This window comes from Manis pentadactyla, chromosome 16 (assembly GCF_030020395.1).
Source record: "Manis pentadactyla isolate mManPen7 chromosome 16, mManPen7.hap1, whole genome shotgun sequence".
NCBI lineage: Eukaryota > Metazoa > Chordata > Mammalia > Pholidota > Manidae > Manis > Manis pentadactyla.
In genome coordinates this window covers 78,780,054-78,797,280 of record NC_080034.1, presented here as the reverse complement: position 1 = coordinate 78,797,280, position 17,227 = coordinate 78,780,054, and the positions used below count along the sequence as shown (strand labels likewise).

The window sequence follows — 17,227 nt, the reverse complement described above, 5'->3', positions numbered from 1 at the left end:
AAGACATCTTCATTATACATTGGTACCCCTTAGTATATAAACCAGAAGAAGTTGAAGGAGAGGAATCCCCCCGCCCTATTATTTGTGTCATGTAATTTATCTGAAAGTGGTTAAAAGTACTTTCCACAAATCATATCTGCACATTCTATTCTTTCATATACTTCTTCAAATACTATTTTATCAGTTTCACTGTGCTGTTATAAATAGAGGAAAAATCTCACTATAGAAAGTATTTTCATACTTACTCATTCCCAGAGTTTCCCGAGGGCCAACATACAGGAGGGAAAAAAATTACATTCAACTGCTCAGCCAGCTGACTTCATCCGTGATCTGAAAGTCAAGTTATTTCCTTCCTGTTTCATTACTTCCTACGCTGAATGGACAGCTTAGAGTGGAGTCAAGAGGGAGAAGGTACCAGCTGGTCTTCCCCTCCTGCTGTTTGAGTTGTGAGTATAAATATGTAAGTTTTTAACTGTCAAAGATCCAAAGACTAAGAAGAAAAAATTTATAGTGAAAAGATGGTGCTGAACCCTCACCTCTTTCTAGAAGGCAGCAACTTGTTCTTTCTTCTCTTTATTTAGAAATGATTATTTCCTAGGATTAAACCTCATAATACAGCAAAAGATGAAATACTCTCCAGATCTTTTCTCTGTTTACTAGACTGTCTATTACTGATAATCTTTACAAAGATTGACATACTGTTTTCTTTCTCCCTCATTTGGGAAAATAGACACCTTACCCCTCAAGGTTCACATTTTCCTCACTTCTATAGTTTAAAGGCCAACATTTTTACTTTGTATCCGTCATTGATGTGTCTTCTGCCTGAAGCATTTGTTAATCAACTTGAGACATAAGAAAGCGTAAGAGAAATTCTTCATGTGAAACAATGATGATAATATAAATTACTATTAAATGCCTTTTGGAGTAAAATTGACCATTATACCTCCCTTTTTGATTGCCTTCCCTTCATAGGTCAAAATCTTTCTCTTAAAAATACCTAAAAATGATCAAGTAGATTATTCTTTTTTTTCTTGGAGGGAAATTCTAGATGACTGATGAGATGCGCTCTGTCTACACAACACAAAGTGAAATGCTTTTTCAGTTTAAATGACTGGGTTTGTCTATCAACAGGATCGAACGCTTGGTTCTGGACAAATCCCTCTTTCACTCTGGGATGTATACATGCTATGGAATCATCTCCCTCCTAGTCAGCCAGGCACATGTTCAATATCCTACCAGCACCTGCATTTTTAGATTCATTTTCTTCTCTCCATTTTTATTTGCTAGAACCAGTCACTATTTTTTTCTTCCTCTCCAACTCTTCTCTCTCCTGAAAAAATCATTTAGATTTGACTCAATCAATACCCTTTCCTTCTTTAAAATCTCTTCTGAAATCCACTGAATTGTAAACATCTTCATTAAACATCACAGCTATTCGGCCAACAATCAACAGGCAAAACTTAGCCATCCAAAAACAAATGAGCAGCTGAATAAGCCAACACTTGCCAAAAGCACGAGAGGCATAGTGAACCGTATAAGTCACTTCTCCTTAATAAATGTGTTGACTTTAGTAAGTGTGCTGACTTCTATGAAGGAGGAAGGGCAATACCTCCAATTTATTTCACTGTTTTGGTCATAACAGCCACGTTTTTATATTAAATTTTTTTTTTTGCCATACATACAATGTGTATGCAAATAGTTTCAGTGTTCAGTTCAAGTACTGTAGAAGATACGCTCTTGTGTCTCATATCGTTTCTAAACAGACTTTGCTGGCTGCTCATAGAAATATTAAAAAGCATTTTAAATGCTTTATTTGTAATATTGGGACCCTTTTGGTTTAGCCTTCTCTAAACAGGCCACTCAGAGGTCACTTCAGGGAAAGGGGTGGACTGGTGGCTAAGACAGCCTGCATAACTTCAGTGCAATGTGCTATTTTAGTTTGTGCCCCTGAAATGACACCATCTCTTTGGCACCAACCAAAGAAAGCCTCTTAAACATCTACAGGAAGGGAATGCTTTGCAGTCATCCGAGGCATAGGTCATACAGGCATGAATTACTGTGCGGAGGTCTGTGTCCACTCCAGACACTGTGACAAATAAAGTAGGGAAAATGACTTCCGACCAAAGCATTTATCTAGGAATCCAGAGGTGGAAATTAATCCAAGCAATCTTGGCAAATCTCAAAAGCAAAGAGTAACCAACTCTTTTTAACCCAGGAAATTAGGGCAGCCTTTTCCTGCCCCTTTTCCAATCCCATCACTTGGGTCCACTTGAAAATCCCAAATATGGGTGTTTTGGAGAAAGGTCCAACATAGCTAAATAACAATTATATTTATAAGATATAAAATATGGCATAATCCAACAAAAAGCTCCAACTCTTTCTAGCCAAGTTGCATACACTTTTATGTTCTATTTCTCAGTACTTTTCCCATTGAGGGTATGACAACCAGTCTGAACTCTCAGGATTTATTGGTTTTGTAATCTTAATTTAATCTCTTCTTCCTTTCTTCTTTGTTTCTTTTAATTTTGGAAAGGGCAAATTTAATTTCAGTAAAAAACATCAAAATATGCTGTATTACAAAGACTGTGTAATGGTTTACCTGTTGGAAAGTAGTCTACCTTAGCTTCTTAAGTCTACACAGAAAGATAGAAAGCAGGCATCTATTCTATTTAAAATTCTTTTTATTTTTTCTGTGTGATAAATCTTTTGTGATTTTCTTTCTCTTACTCTCTCTGATAGGGAAGGAGGCCAATTTATTTGGCTTGGGGAAAGGAGAGGTTTGTTTGGTTCAGAGTGAGTGGCGTTTTTTCCCCAAGTATCTGTTGAGCTCTTAAAGAGCAGCAGGCTGCTAGTGGTTGAGTGGACTTTCTTTTCCCAGTTCATCTCCATCTGGGAGAGCTCTCCTCCTTTGGGGAGGTTGAAACGACTTTCCTAGATACAACAACCCGGGACAGGAGAAGTACTTTCATGGCATGCTGCCTTGTACCAGGTCCAGAGGCCATTGGAAGGTCTGGCAAAAGCTTGGCAGTTTCCTGTGGTCTTTCTAGAAGCCAGATCTTTAAAGGCACGCAAATGTGTGGGGAATATATGCCTGAGAAATACTTTGCACACATAACTGTGAACTTGTGGTACTTTATTATTCTAATCATTGCACTTGGTAACCGATTACTGAGCAGTGCTGAAAGCAGAGGCAGTGAGGGCTTGTGATTCTAAGAAAAGAAGCCATTGCAGCTTTAACTGGTGCCAAGGAGTAATTTTGGCTGCTAAACTACTGACTGACCACCATTTGGGTAACCGTTCCCTCCCACACATGAAGTCCGTTTTGTTCTTGCAGGCTGGCCAGTGGCCTCTATAGGCATGACACTTTTTTCTTTTTTCTATCATCATCATCATCATTGTTACAGTTATTATTGCTATTATTATCCCCAGCTATTTCTACTCACACACACCAGACTGCCTGTCAAGAAGGCACAGTGACAAAACAGATGAAAGCCCTCTAATCGGTAAGTTTGAAACAACAACAGGAAAGAAGCCTCTGATTCCAGTTACTCGTTTTTCAGTACCTTGGTAATCAAATCAGTCACTCCTTCAGGAAACAATAGTAACCATTTTCTAAATGACATGATGATGTTGGTGTTTTTTGGAAAGCAAACCTTTAGTGCTGTGTGTGTGTGTGTGTGTGTGTGTGTGTGTGTGTGGAGGGTGGGGAAGGAGGAATGGAGGGGGAGTAAATATTGGGGTTCTGGTGGGTAGGCGGAGGACTGTTTTTCTCTCACTAACCATATGCAACTGTCCCCTAGAACAAGAGAAGTCACACACCAATCCTTCTTAATTCTGTGAACCTTAACATTTTCTTTAACTACAGAAAACAATAGCTGAAGCAAACAGGAGCTCAGAAAGGCAGTTAAAAAATATTGTGAGCATGACTCATTTTTTTTCTTCCCAGATCTTTGTGTGGTCCATAAATCTAAATGATTTTATATATATTTTTAACCAAATAAAACTAAACTCTAAATTTGTGTGCCTTTAGGGGGAAAGTGGTCTTTAAAAATGTGTTGATTGCAAGAAAATTTGGTTTCCTTAGTAACAAACTTCTGGACATTTTCCTTCCTTTCTGTTAGAGGAAACTCATTGTACCAAAAGCTTTCTCCTTTCTTAGGCATGTCAAATGAGCTAAAAGCATGGATGAAACCTAGAGCGAGCATGGATTCTTCTAGGTAGATGTGTGTCACTGTGCAGAAAGACTAAGAAAACGAGATCTTAGAGAATGTGTAATCAACCCTCTTTTTTCAGATAAAGAATGAGGATCGAAGAAGTTGAATGACTTACCCAAGATACTACACTTATATCACAGCAGGTGCAGGGTTACAGTCCAGCTCCTACCAACTCGCCTAGTGCTGTTTCCACCATATCACACCTCCGAAAAGTTGTTTGTAAGTTGAACTTCTCTTTTAAATAATTCGTATTTTGGACATACTAGGTTAACCAGACATGTGAAAAAACTTTGTGCTGAATCTCCTTTAAACGTCAATTTCTATCCTAGCCTATAAACCCTGTTTTGGGAATACACAGTAGGAGTTAGTGTTCATTAAATGCTTACTATGTTTTAGGCACTATCCTCAGCACCTTCCCTGAATTAACATTTTATCTGCACACTGCTCTGTGAGGTTGGTACTCCAGCTTGTAAGGGAGTAAACTGAGGCACAGAGAGATTAAGTAACCTGCTCCAACTCAGGGTGAATTAAGAGGCAAACCCCAGGCTGCAACTCCAGAGCTGAAGTTTGTTATTATTGTTCCTGGCAGAGCCTGCTTAAAATGAGGCACAGCTGGACAAGCTTTCACATAAACTGGCAAACACGAGCCAGAAGTCTGAAAACCAAGTAAAAATACACTGGATGTGGGGCTCTCTAATCTTTGGAGAGTAAGTTAAATGAGATAATCAGTCTGGAAAGTATAAAGCATACACATGTGAAGTGCAGTGCGAATTTAACTCTCTTAGGAAGATCATCTGTCCAGCCCAGTGGGTACTCCTGCCCCATTTCATCACAGCGGAAACTGAGGCGTAGTTTGGCAAGTTAAATAAGTCTCTTAAGTCACATTGCTTAAGTCCAAGGCAAAATGAGAATTTGAATCTGAATCTTGTCTGACTCCCAACCTGACTCTTCACCGTGCCTGTTTCAGTTGAAATAATCACCTTAATAATCACACATGCTCAGCAGCTAAATTTTTACAGGCTCGTCCAGCCCTCCTCTGCTGAGGTTTTTACTCCCCTCCGGGGTGGGGCTGCAGTGTGGGGCATCAGTCTGTAGACGGCGCTCTTCAGCACCGCAGCCAGACGTGGTGTGTAAGAGAAAAAGCCCTTTGAGGAAAGAAATGTTGGAGGTTGGGTGAATAATTAATTATTAAATTGTCCAATCTAGGCTTCCTAGTTGTGAGCATTTTTTAAGTCCTGAGGGGAGTGAATATCTGATTGGCATAACCAGAGGCAACATCTGAAGAAGTGAAAGCTGGAGAATGGAGCCTGAACTCTATCTCCAAGGTCTTTAAACACCTGTCATCAAAGCAAAGCAGATGGAGAATCTGACCAACAGCAACAAAGCTTGAGTAGATACTCTTCAAACTGATTTAAATTGTGATAAAAACCCAAGTTACGATTTTAAATATTTCTGAGGCTGGAACAAAATAATAGGAAGATTAAATGTTAATAGTGGTTACATCCTAGATGATTGGATTACAAGAGAGTCTTATGCTATACTTAATTTTTTCTTCAGTGAATTTGTATTACTTGGGAAATCACACACACAAAAAAACTTACTAGTGTTCTTTAAAAAAATTATTTGATAGAGTTTTTTCTTTTTAAGTTACTAGATATGGTTTCTTATGGAAAACAATCCGTGAGTCCAGTTTACCATTTATTTGGACATTTCCAGATTCTAGAAAAGCTCTTGCCTATGGCCCAATTCACGGGAAGCATTTAAACAAGACATCGGTAGACGACTAGGCTAGCCATTTATAATTGCAACCTGAAAGGGTATCTCGCCGCGACCCTCCTTACCCAGAACGACGGGCCCACGCAAGAGATTTTATTATCTGAAGGAGAGAGTGGCTGCTCCTCGTCTCCTGAGTCGTTCTGGGTAAGGAGGGTCGTGGCGAGAGACCCCTTCACAACCCTCACAGCCATATCCCGCACCACGAGGCTGCTGGTGGAAGAGCAGTGAGATAAAGAGAAAACTAAGTGGTGCCCCTGCATGTGAGAAGCTAGCATGGCACCATTCCAGCCTGCAGGAAAAGGGAAAAGGGAAAGGGCATGGAGAGTTGGGGTGCCAAATAAGCGCAAGCAAGAGTGAGGGGGGGAGAACAGGCAGAGAGGCGGGTAGTCAGATCAAAGCAGCAGGGGACCAGGAGAACCACCCCAGGCGTTTGTGTAACTGCTGCCCTCCAAGTCCTGCTGTGTGCAAAGCACCACAAAAAGCTTTCCTGAAGATGTTAGATAAGAAAACACAGAAAAGGGACAAGGGGAAAAGTTTACTACTATTTTCAACTCTAAACTAAACTGTTATCTACTTATGACTTGAAAAAAAAAAGTATTTGGAAGAACCATTCAACTCCCCTGTCCCTGCTTCACCTTGTATTCCCTGGGTGTCTAGGTCGATATTCGCAACCACCCTCTCATCCAGAACGCTTTCAAAGGACCCAAGTCCTTACCCAAGCTGCACAAAGTTTCCCAAGCTAAGCAACGTGGGCCAGATGCTCCTGACAGAAAGTTGTGTTTACCTTCACCAAAAACATCCTCCTCTTCATCCACCAGGAGCTCCTCGGGATCCAGACACTGCATCTCGGAGGGGTAGGCAGCCTGTGGCAGCCCCGGTGAGTCTCTGCAGCCACACTGCGGAGCCCCCTCTCAGCACCCCGCAATTTCCTCCTTTGGTTGCCTAAAGCCCTCCGGGAGGGTGAGTTCCCCTCTGCCCTCGAGAAAGCAACTTCACTCAGACGAATAGGCTTCGGGAGCCTTTTGGAGAGTGCTTCCCAGGCGGAGTAATTCTCACCACTGAGAAGAACAAACATTTTTTGGAGGGGGGCTGCAGATCAGGTAGGATCTGAATACCAGTATCGCTTAAAGTCTGAAAGCAATGAATTCTATTTCAAAGCCCCAGCTTTCATGTTTTCTTAGAAAGGAAGGTGGGCTTTCAACTTTCTTACCTATGAATTTGAACACAATGGCTAGTGTTGAAAGAGAGGGGGTTCATATTTCTCATATCTTGGTTTTGCTTCAATGACAATTTATCTGAAAGAAAAACAAGCCACCATGCTAAACCAAAGCAGGCATTTGGAGAGACAGAGCTTTTATTTCACTCAGGAATAGTTTGCAAACCTCTTGCAGTTGATGATTAGAAACTTTTCAATGCTTAAATCAAATTGAACACATCTAGGCTCTTATTGGCTGAATTACATCTACAGTCAATAAGTAGAGAACTAGTTTGGGTCATTTCACAATATTTACTCAGTCTGGTTCTTCAGACTTTATCATTTAAAGGAGAAAGGAGAAAATGTAACTCAAAAAACAAGTAGTTTCTCCAGGAGGGAGAAGTAAACATTGAACTTTGATGTGAGTACCAGAAGCTGGTATCACCATATCAAACTACTCAAAGTGTGCTAAGTTCTTTAACTGTTCAAACACAAGTCTCTGAGTAATACTGCAACTTCATCGGGGGGTTTCCCAGAGCTCTCTGTCATAAAACCTCTCCGGAAGTCAGAAGCTCAGAAAATGCAAATGAAGAAAATGTTAAGCAGTTGTTGACCCAAGGTGTTTACTTCTGGCAAATTTATTTTCTGAGCAAGTTTCTAAAAAAATGTAATGCATTTTAATAGACATTTTAAAGGGCATTTTTAGGTTCACAGCAAAATTGAGGGAAAGGAACAGAGATTTCCCATATACCTCTGCCTCCACACATGCATAGCCTCGCTCACTATCAATCTCATCAGAGTGGTACAGTTATTACAACTGATGAAGCTACATCGGCTCATTATCACCTAGAGTTCACAGTTTAGCTTAGGGTTCACTAGAACTGTATATTCTATGGATTTTGACAGATGTATAATGACATGTATCCACCATTATAGTATAATACAAAGTAATTTCACTTCCTTAAAAATCACCTGTGCTCTGCCTATTCATCCACCCCCCCTGCCCCCCAGCCCCTAGCAACCACTGAAATTTTTACTGTCCATAGCTTTGCCTTTTTGAGAATGTCATGTAGTTGGAATCGTACATAATGTAGACTTCTCATCTTTTGGTTGCTATGCTTAAATGCAGTATGCATTTAAGTTTCTTCCATGTCTTTTCATGGTCTCACAGCTCATATCCATTTTTTAAATTGAAGTATCATTGATGTATAATCTTATATTGGTTTCAAATATGTAACACAGTGGTTCACCAGTTACCCATATTATTAAATCCTCACCTCCACTGTGCAGTTACTATCTATCAACATAGGAAGATGTTACAGAATCATTGGCTATATTCCCCATGCTGTACTACTATCCCCATGACCAACCTACATTATGATTGAGAATTTGGGGGCCCTTTTATCACCTTCCCCCTCCCCACCCATCTACCCCAGCCCCTCTCCCCATGGTAACCACCAGTTACTTCTCAGTGTCTATGAGTCTACAGCTGTTTTGTTCATTCTGTTTTACATTGTTTTTATAGTCCACAAATAAGTGAAATCATATGGTATTTGTCTTTCTCTGCCTGGCTTTTTTCACTTAGAATAATACCCTTTAGATCCATCCATGTTTTTGCAAATGGAACAAGTTCTTTTTTTATGGCTGGATAATATTCTGTTGTGTATAGGTACCACATCTTCTTTATCCATTCATCTATTGATGGATATTCAAGTTGCTTCAATATCTTGAATAGCTCATTTCACTTTATCTTTAAATAATATTTCATTGTCAATAGTTTCTTTATCCATTCACCTACTGAAGGGCATCTTAGTTGCTTCCAAATTTTGACAATTATGAATAAAGCTGCTGTAAACATCTGTGTGCAGGTGTTTGTGTGGACACAGTTTTCAAGTCCACTGGGTAAGTACCAAGGAGTGCAGCTGCTGGTTTGTATGGTAAGAATATGTCAAATTTTGTAAGAAACTGCCAAACTGTCTTCCAGTGGCTGTACCATTTTGCATCCCCTCCCCCAGGAATTAGTAAAAATTCCTGTGGCTCCACATCCTTGTCAGCCTTTAGCATTGTTAGTGTTCTGGATTGTGGCCATTCTAGTAGGTGTGTATCTCATTGTATTATGGGGTGCTTTTGAAGAGAATCCCAGTGCTACTCTTCAAGCTAAAAACTTGTCCCCTCCTCTAACTGCATCCTTAAAATTATACCAGCTTCGAAACAAAAGCAAAAATGAACAAATGGGACTACATCAAACTGAAAAGCTTCTGTACAGCAAAGGACACCACCAATAGAACAAAAAGGCATCATAAAGTATGGGAGAGTATATTCATAAATGACAGATCCGATAAAGATATATAAATATATCATCCAAAATATATAAAGAGCTCATGCACCTCAACAAACAAAAAGCAAATAATCCAATTAAAAAATGGGCAGAGGAGCTGAACAGACAGTTCTCCAAAGAAGAAATTCAGATGGCCAACAGACACATGAAAAGATGCTCCACATCACTAGTCATCAGAGAAATGCAAATTAAAACCACAATGAGATATCACCTCACACCAGTAAGGATCGCCACCATCCAAAAGACAAACAACAACAAATGTTGGTGAGGATGTGGAGAAAGGGGAACCCTCCTACACTGCTGGTGGGAATGTAAATTAGTTCAACCATTGTGGAAAGCAGTATGGAGGTACATCAAAATGCTCAAAACAGACTTACCATTTGACCCAGGAATCCCACTTCTAGGAATTTACCCTAAGAATGCAGCAGCCCAGTTTCAAAAAGACAGATGCACCCCTATGTTTATTGCAGCACTATTTACAAGAGCCAAGAAATGGAAGCAACCTAAGTGTCCATCAGTAGATGAATGGATAAAGAAGATGTGGTACATATACACAATGGAATATTATTCGGCCATAAGAAGAAAACAAATTGTACCATTTGCAGCAACATGGATGGAGCTAGAGGTTATTATGCTCAGTGAAATAAGCCAGGTGGAGAAAGACAAGTACCAAATGATTTCACTCCTCTGTGAAGTATAAGAACAAAGAAAAAACTGAAGGAACAAAACAGCAGCAGAATCACAGAACCCAAGAATGGACTAACAGTTACCAAAGGGAAAGGGACTGGGAAGGATGGATGGGAAGGGAGGGATAAGGGAGGGGGAAAGAAAGGGGGCATTATGATTAGCATGCATAATGTATGGGGGGGCACGGGGAGGGCTGTACAGCATGGAGAGGACAGGTAGTGATTCTACAGCATCTTACTATGCCGATGGGCAGTGACTGCAATGGGGTATGTGGGGGGGGACTTAGTGATGGGGGGAGTCTAGTAAACATAATGTTCCTCATGTAATTGTAGATTAATGATACCAAAGAAAAAAACAAAAAACTAGAACTTTAACTCTTTCAGATGTTCCAAAGTCACTTTTTTCTCCTGTATAGCAAAAGCAAAAAAAAAAAGCTGTCTGAAATCTGGACCAAATTATAAATACATAATCTTTCCCCACTGCAGAAATTTTAATGTTAAATAAATTAAATGACTCAAAAAAAATTATACCAGCTTCTCCCAGGGGAGAGTATGGAAAATGGAGCTGGAGAAGTCCAGCCGTAAGAAATGAGCAGGTTGGAGGAATTCCAGGGCCAGTCAGTTGTGACGGGCTACTTGAGTACCAGCAGTGGGCTCACTCTTACAGCGGTTTCTGTGGGGCTCCCAAAGAGATGGTGCCGGCTGGGGCCTGCTGGGACCTCCAGCTGACCTCAACCAGGTCTGGGACCACTATTAGGGAGCAGTTTGGAAATGTGTGGGTGTTTTGGGTTGCACAATGACTGGGAGCTATTACTGGTATTTAATGTTGTGGCGACCTTCCTGCAATGCCTGAAGAGGAAGAAATGCCCAGCCCCGTCTGCCAATAGTGACCCTTCTCTACATGAGAAGTCCTGAGAGGTTGATTCTTTCTCCATATCTCCTTTGCTTCCTTCCTTTCTGACCCTTCTGCCACTACCCCCACCCTGAATCCCCTTCAAGTGACTTAATTATCTAAACTAAGTGTATTAAAGTAAGTCTGAATTGTGTAAATCAGGCAGCCACTGAAGAATACAGTAAGGAAGCTCCTTAAAAAATTAAAACTAGAATGACCATATGATCCATCAATTCCATTTCTGGGTATATATCTAAAAGTGCTGAAAACAAGATCTTGAATTGACACTTGTACTGAGTCACTGTAGCATTATTTACAATAGTCAAGATGTGGGAGCAGTCTATATGTCCATTGATAGATGAATGGCTACAGAAGATGTGGTGTAAACACACACACACACACACACACACACACACACACAGTGGAATGGAATATTACTCAGCCTTAAGAAAGGATGTCCTATCATACACTACAACATGAATAATCCTTGAAGACATGCTAAATGAAATGAACAAGTTATAAAAAGACAAATACTGTATGATTCCCTTTTTGTGGTGTATCTAAAGTAGTCAAATTCATAGAAACAGAAAGAATGGTGTTGCCAGGAGTAGGCAAAGGGGGAAAATGGGGAGCTGTTATTTAATGGGTATAGAGTTTCAGTCACATAAGATGAAAAAGCTCTAGAGCTCTGCTGTACAACAATGTGCATACAGTTAACGCTACTATAATGCACATCCAGAAATCGTTAAGAGGGTCAATTTATGTTACGTGCTTTTTATCATACATGCATAAAAATGGGCCCAGATATAGGAAATTTGGATGCAGACTGGAACTCCATTGATGTGGCTGGGGTAAGAGGATGAGTATCAGCTTTGATCATTATTACATTTTTCACCCATTGTCCTGTGTCTTTAAATCTTCACAACCCCATGAGGGGGATGCCATTCTAGTAGGTGTGTAGTCGTATCTCATTGTATTACTGAGAGCTTTTGAAGAGAATGTGTTTCATTTTACAGATGAAACAATGGGGCTCCAAGAGCTTAAGTAACTTTTCTAAGAACATATAGCTAATGAGTGGTAGATCTGGCTAATCCAGAGCTCACTCCTACCTCCCATTAAAACAGCTTCATGGAGTGACTGCAGATGATCTGGTCACCACAGCAGCCCAGGGGCTCTTGGGAACTGCACCACTTCCATCTCACAACCACCAGGTCACCACAGTGACCCTGGGTTCCCCAGCTGTTCTACTTCAGCAAGCTAGCATGACCTCTCTGAGCCTATGCCCTTATCTGTAAATGGAGAAAACAATATCCTCCTGTTAAGGGTTTCAAATACATTGTGTTGAAGTCCTAACCCCCAGTACCTCAGAATGTGACCTTATTTGGAACTAGCATTTCAGGTAATTGTTAAAATGAGGTCATAGTTGAGTAGGGTGGGCCCCTAAATCCAATAAAAATTATCCTTATAAAAAGAGGAGATTTGGACACAGACACACATACAGGGCGAACACCACGTGAAGATGAAGGCAGAGATCTAGCCAAAGAACACCAAAGGTTGCCAGCAAACCACCAGAGGCTAGGGAAAAGGCCTAGAACAGATTTCCCCTCACCACCCTCAGAGGAGACCAGTCCTGCCAATACCTCGACCTCAGACTTCTAGCCTCCAGAATTGTAACTCAATAAATTTCGGGTATTTAAGCCATCCAGTCTGGGGCACTTGTTATGGCAGCCCTAGCAAATGAATACACTTCCTCATCTTGTTTGCTTTGAAGATTAAATAGGATAATTCATATAAAGGAAGTAACATAGCATGTGGCACACTGTAGAAACATAGTTATAGTTACCCAACTTAAATCTCTCACTGGGCAGTTTAGGGACATTTCTCTGACTGAAGGCTCAGTGGGGATAGAGAATGAAAGTCAACATGTTCTGGACAAAATCTCAATAACCCTTGGTAAGTTCCCTTCTGTTGTCTCTTCTCTAATTTAGATAATTTTGAAAATACAGCTAACAATCTGAAGGAACAAATCACAAATGCCACAGAGCATGTCTTGAAAGCAGAGAATACAGAAAACATGGTCCTGGCCCTCCAAAACTCACAGTCACCTTAGGCAGATAAGGCATATATGCATGATGTGTTAGCTAAGAAGGAAAATTAATGAGCTACACATGCATGCAGCAGTATGGATATTTTCAAAAACATAATGTTGACTAAAGAAGTCTCATAAAAATATAAATAGTGAGATTCTGTTTATATAAATGTCAAAAATGGGCAAAATGAAAAAATATATAAATAACAGTGAACATACAGTTCCAGGAATAGTTCTAAGTACCTTGATTTACATGTCACACCAATCCTATGAGATATCTATAATAATCATCTCCATTTTAGTTTAAGGTCCAAGAGGTAAAATGATGCACCCAAGGTCATGCATCCAGTAAGTGGTGGAGCTGATGTTTGACTCAAGTCCCAGAGTCCACACAATACCCGGTTCCACTGTCTTCACATATGAGTAAAGCATAAAGGAATGCTGAGCTGTTGCTGTTCCCTGACTGCAAGCACTCGAAGCCTTTATTCACGTGACTCCCCTTCTCCTTTCTGTCCTACCCACTCGGGAAGCATCCACTCATCTTTCTAAGGGCTCCCACCTCCATGAAGCCTTTTCTGATATGCCCAGGTAGAAATGCTTGTCCTGCTCCCTGTCCACTTATTTATGTATCTAGTTCACTCCTGCCCTTTGCTCCTTAAGGCCAAGGACCATTTCTTCTTAAATTTTAAATTCCCTGTCCTCCAGGATAGGGCCATGAAGAAAGCCATTAATCAATACACATTCTTTAAATGTAGTCAATAACTGACTAACTGAATAGCTGAAAATTCTGGTGTGAACTGAATATGTGAGAGCATTAGTCCTAGATTATGGGATTTAGTCCTAGAATATGTAAGGGAGAAAAAAGCTTTTCCAATATTCTTTTAGGTCTTTAACTGGGGCCCATGAATTAAATTGCCAAAAGACAGATTAATAGGAGAAAAGGCATACATTTTTATATGCAAGGGAGCTTCACAGAAAAGAAATGAAAATCCCAAAGAAGTGGTTAGACTTGGGGGCTATATACAATTTCAACAAAGAGTGATAAATTGTGCAGAAGTGACTAGACAAAGCAAGGGAGGAGAGTTGGGCTCCTAGTGGTGGTAAATTGTGGGAAAGTGACTAGGAAAAGTATGGTACATAAGCGTGTTTAATAAGATTTGTTCTGCAGACTTATCTCATTGTCTCTGGTGATAAAAGTAGTTTCGGTGATGAAGAGTCATTTTCCTTCTCCTGGTAAGGGGTGGGGGAAGCACCTTTACAAAGGGAAATTTATGCCCTTCTTTTAGGCAGAGAGTTTTGTGCTGTTTCTTAATTGCCTTCAGCTAAAAATAACCCTAATGCCAATGCGGTATATTTGGGAGTGGTATATTCCGTTTCTCTTCAAATCCATACTAGAAAAGGTAGACTTAAGCTAGGGAAACTCAGTGTTCAGAGCTGGGCAAGTAGTGAGGGTTTGAAGGTAAGTGGTGTAGGTCAGAGAGAGCAGTCTGACCAGGAAGTGAGAGGTGAGTGTGAACAACCAAAGGACATTGCTTTTCAGTGATTGAAGCAAACAGCTCTGGTACTTGGATTCTCGCGGTGGAGAACAAAAGTGAGGATGAGCCGGTATGAGAACTGTTTTGATAGAAGGCTGATTGTGACGCTGGGCTAAGCTTAAGATCAAAAGCACAGGAACCTACCTGGTAAGGCTTTTATACTCTAAACAGTTGGTACCCACTTGGTGCTGTACTGGGTGTGTAAATTTCAAAGACTTGAAAGGCCTAGTCCTTCCTGTGAGGAAATTTACCCACCCATTCATTTATTCATCCATTCATCATCCATTTGAAAAATAATAATGAATGTCTGCTATATTTCAGATACTGTGAGGGACATCTGAGTAAGTGTATAAATGACTATGCGTGTGTTGTGTTGAACATATGTACACGGTAGTACTATTTTGTGGTATGAGAATTTAAGTTATAATGATCAACAATTTATTTATTTTAAACATTTCTGCATGGTTTGCTGTTTCACAGAGAGGAGGCCACACTGTGGAGGAAAATGCCATCATCTAATGTGGGCTTTCATTCCAACAGAGGGTGAGTTGCACAAACTTCTTTCTGTACCCACTTGTGGAGAATTTTCCACTCCCTCCGGAAAGTGTTTTTAAATACTTAATTTTCAGATATAAAAACTTCAGAACAGGGAAAAGAATCTGAAATAATTAGGGGTAAGATGTCCAAAAACAGAAAGGAGAACAAAGTAGGAGAGAGGAATTGAAACTGTGGGGAGGGGTTGGAATCAAGAAAAAAAGAAGGTAAAAAGACCACAGAGACATAAATAATCTCATCTTTGAGTAACTCTGCCCATAAAAATGCACATAAAATGTGTCTAACTGCAAAATGCCATGACCCAATTGCTGGGAGTAGAGAAACATGATTTTTAACCATCCTGTTTCCACATTGCAAAGAGAAGATACCCACCTCGTGGGATTACAACCCTCCCAGAGTTTTTGGAGGTTGTCCTGCTTGCCGTCCCCAGTAAGTTTTAAGGGTGTCTTTCTGTTGTAGAAGTCACACTCAAGGCCACTTACTGCAGGTGCTGGGGAAGCCTGCAGGACAGGCTGACCAAAGCCCTGGGTGGTCCTTCAATAGGACTGTGGGTAAAATTGTAACATTTCCAGAATATCTCACCTGGCTTTAGTGCGTTTGTATATCCTCAGAGGTGGAGAGAAGTTCATCTCCATATCATTGGGTACTGAGGGCGCGTCTGAACCTGGGAGGTTAGGGGGAGGGGCTGGCTTGCTGGCTGGTTTCTTCCAGAGCAGAGGAGAAAGACGGCCTGGGACTGCAGTTTGTGAGCAATTAACGGGTTTTAAACTTCATTTCTCCCTTTGACTGATTTCGGTTTTTAGAGGTATTTTGCCCCAGGATTTCCTCTCCCTGGACTTACAAGGACTAACAACAATGAGGGTAATTGCCTAGTGAACAAATTTGGTCACTCCACTCTGAAAAGAAGGGGGAGAACCCAGCAAAAATGGTCTTTATGGCAAGACTCGCATTGGGTATAATTTGCAAGGTCAGCCTTGGGCTAAGGGTATGATTGCTGGGAGTGGTTAACCTGCAACTAGTGACTTTTTAAAATGGCATAAAAGGCACTGGTTCTGGGATTTAATAGAACTGAATTTTAATCCTGGCTTTGCTAATACCCAGCTCTTTGACTGAAGTCTTTGAATCTGTAAACGGGATGATAATCCATGGTTCAGTCCTGTCTCTTCTGCTGCCCCAAATTAAAATACACTCTTCATCAGTACTTTGTGCTAACTATACAAACACAGCTTTAAGACCCAGTCTCTTGCCTGTACCCTTTTTCTCAACCAGAATGCAATCCCAAAGCCCCTCCAGTATAGAAATCCTGTGACTTCCACTGATAATAAAATTTACCCCTTAAGGTTTTGGTGACATGAACTGAGGTGGAAATCCTTCCCCGTGGCCCTGTCATCAGCTTCGCAGTGGTTGCCAGGGAGCACTGTGCAGTGAGCCCCTCCTCACCCTTTTTAACCTCAGGACCATTTTCTTGGTTATAGGAGCTGCAGAAAACAACTGAAGCAGTCAGGGAAAGAAACTTTGAGAGGGTAGAAAGAATCCTTCATGTCTGTGAGAGATTTGGGGAAGAATTACAATCCTGTCCCCGAGACTGTGACTCTAGACCCAAGAAAACATCTCTGTTCACAGAAGGGAGGTCAGATGAGAAGATATAATGTTTACAACTTTGGAAGCAAAGCATACCTTTTCCCACCCTAAATTTTATGATGAGAGGTTGCTCTGTGGTACATAAACCATTAGATGCCAAACCAAGGGATAATATGAAATATTACTGTTGAAAAGTGAATGACATTAAATGATTGGTACTTAATCCTTTGGGAAATCACAAAAAGTTTCTTAATTCTTTGTTTTCAAAAATTGAAAAAGGATTTCATTGAGTTATTATTGATAGATCAATATGCATAATTTTTTGTAATAAATCATTATGTGATTTTTGGCATATGATTGAGAAAA

General features: G+C 40.5%; 1 protein-coding gene across 5 annotated transcripts in view; it reads right to left on the bottom strand.

Moving 5' to 3' along the window:
- Window positions 1-17,227, bottom strand: part of RIPOR2 (RHO family interacting cell polarization regulator 2) — a 260,160-nt gene that overhangs the window by 129,798 nt on the left and 113,135 nt on the right. The window contains exon 1 of one of the 5 annotated variants that reach the window (XM_036911674.2): window positions 6,775-6,982. The exons of the other annotated variants lie outside the window; for them this stretch is intronic. Within the exon in view, the coding sequence (XP_036767569.2) occupies window positions 6,775-6,835 (61 nt within the window). The 5' untranslated portion in view covers window positions 6,836-6,982. Of the gene's footprint in view, window positions 1-6,774; window positions 6,983-17,227 lie in introns of those variants that run through there. 5 annotated transcript variants of the gene reach the window in all.